This window comes from Diadema antillarum, unplaced genomic scaffold, assembly GCF_040938485.1.
Source record: "Diadema antillarum isolate AM-2024a unplaced genomic scaffold, OU_Dant_1.0 scf00000160, whole genome shotgun sequence".
Taxonomy (NCBI): Eukaryota; Metazoa; Echinodermata; class Echinoidea; order Diadematoida; family Diadematidae; genus Diadema; species Diadema antillarum.
Window position 1 is genome coordinate 1356460 of NW_027271049.1, and position 4824 is coordinate 1361283.

Below are 4824 nucleotides of genomic sequence, written 5' to 3' on the forward strand. Positions count from 1 at the left end.
TTACTCAAACACAATGAAAAAAAAAAATCCTTTTATTTTCTGTTCTGATATTGCTAACTTCCCTTTTGGTCTACATTCACAGTCCTGTGTACTGTAAAACGAGAAATTTTCGCGTGCATTTTAATTTCGCGAATTTCGCGAGCGCCAAAATTCGCGAAATTAAAATGCACGCGAAAGTTTTTGTCTACACTACATGCATTGAACGCCAGTGGCAATTCGCGAAAATTTCATGCCACGAAAAAGGCTGTCGGCTCCAATTCGCGAAAATTTCATGCCGCGAATATATCATGTTTTACAGTATGTGTCTACTTATACAAGCTCCACTTTAACAATCACATTGCCCTAAAAGTAAAACCTTGAAAATACCTTGCTCTCACCTTTGTCCTTCCACCTCACTTGCTCTGCAAGAACTCTAACGAGTGAATTCACAATGCGACAGATACACATACATGTATTATATTGCACACTTTATTTGTGGCACCAACAGAACACACAATCAAGTAGACCCCTATCTACAGATCAAAAAATTATATAAAGGTAAATCATAATGATTTTAGGACCTGAAATTTAATTTTGTTGTACATGTACTAGAAATTTAATCACATACACTGTATTACCCTATTCATTATAATGGGAGTGCACTGTACAAGCTTTGCTATAAAGGGAGTATTACTGTTCTGTTTTACCAACTTCCACATGGTGTGAACTGCACTTACTTAGCATTCACCTGCTGATCTTATTATCCTGTCAAAGTATGTTGAAATAAATAAATAAAAATAAATAGATAATAGGGGACCTCCACTAAACAATTCAAGCTGATGATAATAAAAGAGAGAAAAAAAATACATGTAGTTGAAATTAATCGAACAGTAAAATTTTCATTGTAAAAAGGGGACCTTCACTCTACATGTACAATCTAAGTTGATTCTAATGATAAATACATAATCAAATGGTGAAAGTTTCATTGTACAGCGTGCTGTACTATGGCAGAAATTTGAGAAAGCTATGTATTTTAGAGTTCCACAATAGACTCCCATTATAAGAAGTCCTCGGGACCAGCAGTCCCCTTTCATTATATTGAAATTGCATTATAGCCCAACAATAAAGCACATAAAGATTATATGGATAATAATTGTCAGACCTAAATTTTTACTTTGTTGTAATGAGATTTTCGTTATAACTGTGTTCGTTTAGTATACTCTACTGGAGTGGACTGTACTGCTTTGGTTTTGAAGCATGATTCTATCATAATTGATATCTCCATAATAATTTAAGTCATCATTGCTGAACTATAACAACTTAATAGTTCTTCATAAAGGAGACCTAATTTGTTTTGAATTTAACTAGCACTGGGAAAAATTTGAAATTAATTTCTCATTCCATTTTGATGAGACCATTTCTGTTGTCTGCTTCCCTTGTTGTTTACTGTGATGAACTCACACATGGTGGAGATTTTTCCTTTGAAGGTAGCAGCCCTAATTCGCACTACCTGAAGTTCTGGTCAGTTTCCCTGTTTCAACTTACTGGGGTATATACATACACGTACATACATGTAGGAATTCATGTAAATGCATAGGATGGTGCATGTTCTAAGACTAATGGAAAGTAGATACAGTGTGCCTTTGGAAGTCGGCAAAAAATTGAATTTGATTGGCAGCATAGGGCATATAATCACCACTCAAGAACACATATACGTATCCATAGATTTGCTGAACAATGTTTTTTTTTTTCCTTTTCAAGTGTCAACTAGGCCCTTCAGAAATAAATAGGTGCCAATTTTCTAGTGATCTCTATTTAGATTCTCCCCCAAACAGTCAGGTTTCCTGAAGCTCACTCTTTTCAGTTTCTGACATGAGAGCTAAGAGTTCATTGGTCAGTTTGTACCGCTGGTCCATCCAATTAAAGTGAGTGGGCGGGGCATACTCTCCTTTCTCTCCGAACTCGAAGTTGGGACTGATCTCGATGGCTATGCTGGATTTGATCAGTCCCACACCACCGACTTTTTGTGCGGCCGGGTGATATATGCGTCCGCTGATTGGTAGCATGCAAACTTTGGCAGGCTCAAATGGAACAGTCATTGCCTCTCCCGTGAAATTGCAAGACAAGAGTCCGGGGCTTTCCGGGTCATCTGGATCAGGAACGATCTTCGTAAACACTATCGGGCGGTCGTCACATCTGACAAAGTTCCGCTCTGGTCCACAGGGTGAGAGATAAGGGAAGTGCTCCTTGTAATGATCCAAGTTGTTAGTCTTGAGCCGTCGGAAGAAGAATGCAAGGAACTTTGTGTCTGATGAAAGAAACAGTGTTCAGACATACATGTAGTAGAACATGATATCTAGCATTCCAAAGCAATGCAAGATTTGTTTATCATGCAGTCAAATGTCAGCTACTTTTCTTGCTGAACTCTGTCATAAGGGCTACAGTGTAATGTAGTAGTAGAAACCGAGATACATTGTAGATTTATCTCAACTGAACATTTTCATTATAATACATTGTACACCTTGACCACATGATTTTCAAAACATATCAAAACAGTTGTGTATTACAATGTACACTAAGCAAAAAAAAAGGAAAAAAAAAAGAAAGTACACTGTACACACTTCTTCAAATTCGTATTTCTCAAAGAAAGTTTTGATAAAAATCAGAGTACTATTTACAATGTACCATACTAACAGTAATTTAATTGGCTATCAAACTAGTAGGTTCATACAAAGGGGAACTTAACTCATGAATGAACACATTCATCTTTTCCCTCCAAGGCACAAAAGTAAAAATTGCAGAGATTGACATTTTGTCATTCATTTGAAAATACCCTTTAAGATTGCAATGATAGCAAAATACCATTTTAACACAATGAGATATGAATAAAATAGCAAAAATAAGTTTTTGCTCTCTTTACTATCTCCCTATGTCCCTTAACTAAAACAAAGTGGAAAGCTACAGAGGGAAAATAAGAATTTTTTGTCAACTCAAATGTCAAATGACACAGGGAATAAGCCCCCTAAGGTGATAAAATGGACAGAATTTCTTTATTCCATTCTTTTAATTTAGGAATTCAAGAATTCAAGAGACAAATTGAAGAACCAAGGTTTTCAAGTCTCCTAATTTGAAATAACATCTAAAATTTCTATTTTGGGTGGCATTGCTTCTTCTCAGTCATTTGAATTTGGATTTGACAGAAGATTCTTCATTTTTTCCATTATTGTTGGCCTTTTATTACCTTTAGGGACTACAAACACATTATAGAGATCATATGTTTATTTTTGCCAACTAATTTGTGTTTCTTTATGTGTTCTGTCATTTGTTCTCATTGTTATATGGAAGAGGACTATGATAAATGCATGAATGACAACTTGTTCATTTTTGCAATTTTTACTTTTATGCCTTGGAAGAGAAAATGATCTATGTGTTCACTCATACATACATTTTCCCTTTTTATTGACCTACAAGGTTGATACCAAATGAAATTACCTTCAACATGGTAGGTGTTCTACAACATGTACCTCGTATGTAAAACATCACTAGATCCTAGTAGAGTTAGCCGAATATTCTATGAGAAATAACAACTTGAAAAAGTGGAGTCAAAAGGGGCCTGAGCTTTCGATCCTAGCAGAATCTTCGTCAGAGGCAAAATGACAAACAGGCAGGGAAAGCAATCACATAAAGGACTTCAAACAACAAGAACAGTCAGGGACAAGCTTGGGACACAGAACAAAGAAAACAAAAGGAGAGGGTAGGAGGTCATGGGCAAGGAGCCCAACAGGTACGGGAGGGGGATTAGAGCAGGAGGGTGGACACTGGACAGACAAAAGGCAGAGGGTCAGTAATGATCCCGAGGACCAATAATTAAAGCACATAAGAAAAAGGTGGGGGAAGGACACAAAATCCAACTTCAAGGGAGAGAAAATGTATAAGTTGAAAAGCAAGCATAATAATGGACATTAATAGTAAACACAGCAAAGACACACACACACACACACACACCAAACCCCCCCCCCAAAAAAAACAACAAACAAACAAGTGTTAACTTTCTTCTTTTGCCAAGTGTATTAATTACCCACATACATAAGTGCAGTACATAACTGACGTACATTTCGATTTAACTGTTATTCCATTTTCCATTCAATTTGTTGGCATATCCAAATACGGCTAGCTTTAGTAGGCCTATTTTGATTGATAATATTCTGATGTGTTGGTATCCAAAACAGTTGACAAATGTTATAACCCCACACTTTTTTTGAACATGTTGCTTCTTCTTTGCAAGTGAAAGTATGGGCGCTGTACCTTTGAAACAAGTGATGAAATTTTTCACTTTAGCATCGTCTAGGAAGAGCTGTCCTTGATGATCAATGTAGTAGAAATATTCTCGGATCTTGGGTTCTGGCGATTGTCCCTGAACGTAGTGTGCTGGCGACCGGTTCCGCACCTTTCCCGTCCCCAGATCCGCCTGGGTGGCTGAACTGCAACTCCTTGCCCCGACGAGAATGGCACTGCTGTGAAGTTTGAGATCTACGCTTGTACCTGTCTGTCCTGTTTTAACGCTGTTTGTCATATAAAATGATATTACAGGTCGAGTTGAATATCCAGAACAAATGAAAAATTTGCGAAGTGAATTCATCGTGAAACAGTCATACTTCTAGCAGCTAAACACCACGTTCAACACCTTATACACTACAGTTGTAAACACTCGATATCGGGTGTATTTAGTAGGCCTATCGTGTGTACTAGTATGTAGTTTAGTTACGCAACACCCTGGCGCCGCGCGCGGAGCATACTGTACACACGTACACGTATGCAGCACACATTACATCGACTGCATGCATC

At 37.5% G+C, this 4824-nt stretch overlaps 1 protein-coding gene across 1 annotated transcript; it reads right to left on the minus strand.

The window, feature by feature from the left end:
- Nucleotides 1-1814: 1814 nt before the first annotated feature.
- On the minus strand, nt 1815-4552 carry LOC139722180 (UPF0598 protein C8orf82-like). Its single transcript, XM_071633496.1, has 2 exons — nt 4285-4552; nt 1815-2287 (listed from the first exon to the last, which is right to left on the minus strand). Exons 1-2 carry the CDS (start codon nt 4550-4552, stop codon nt 1815-1817), a joined length of 741 nt encoding a protein of 246 aa, XP_071489597.1.
- Nucleotides 4553-4824: the final 272 nt, after the last annotated feature.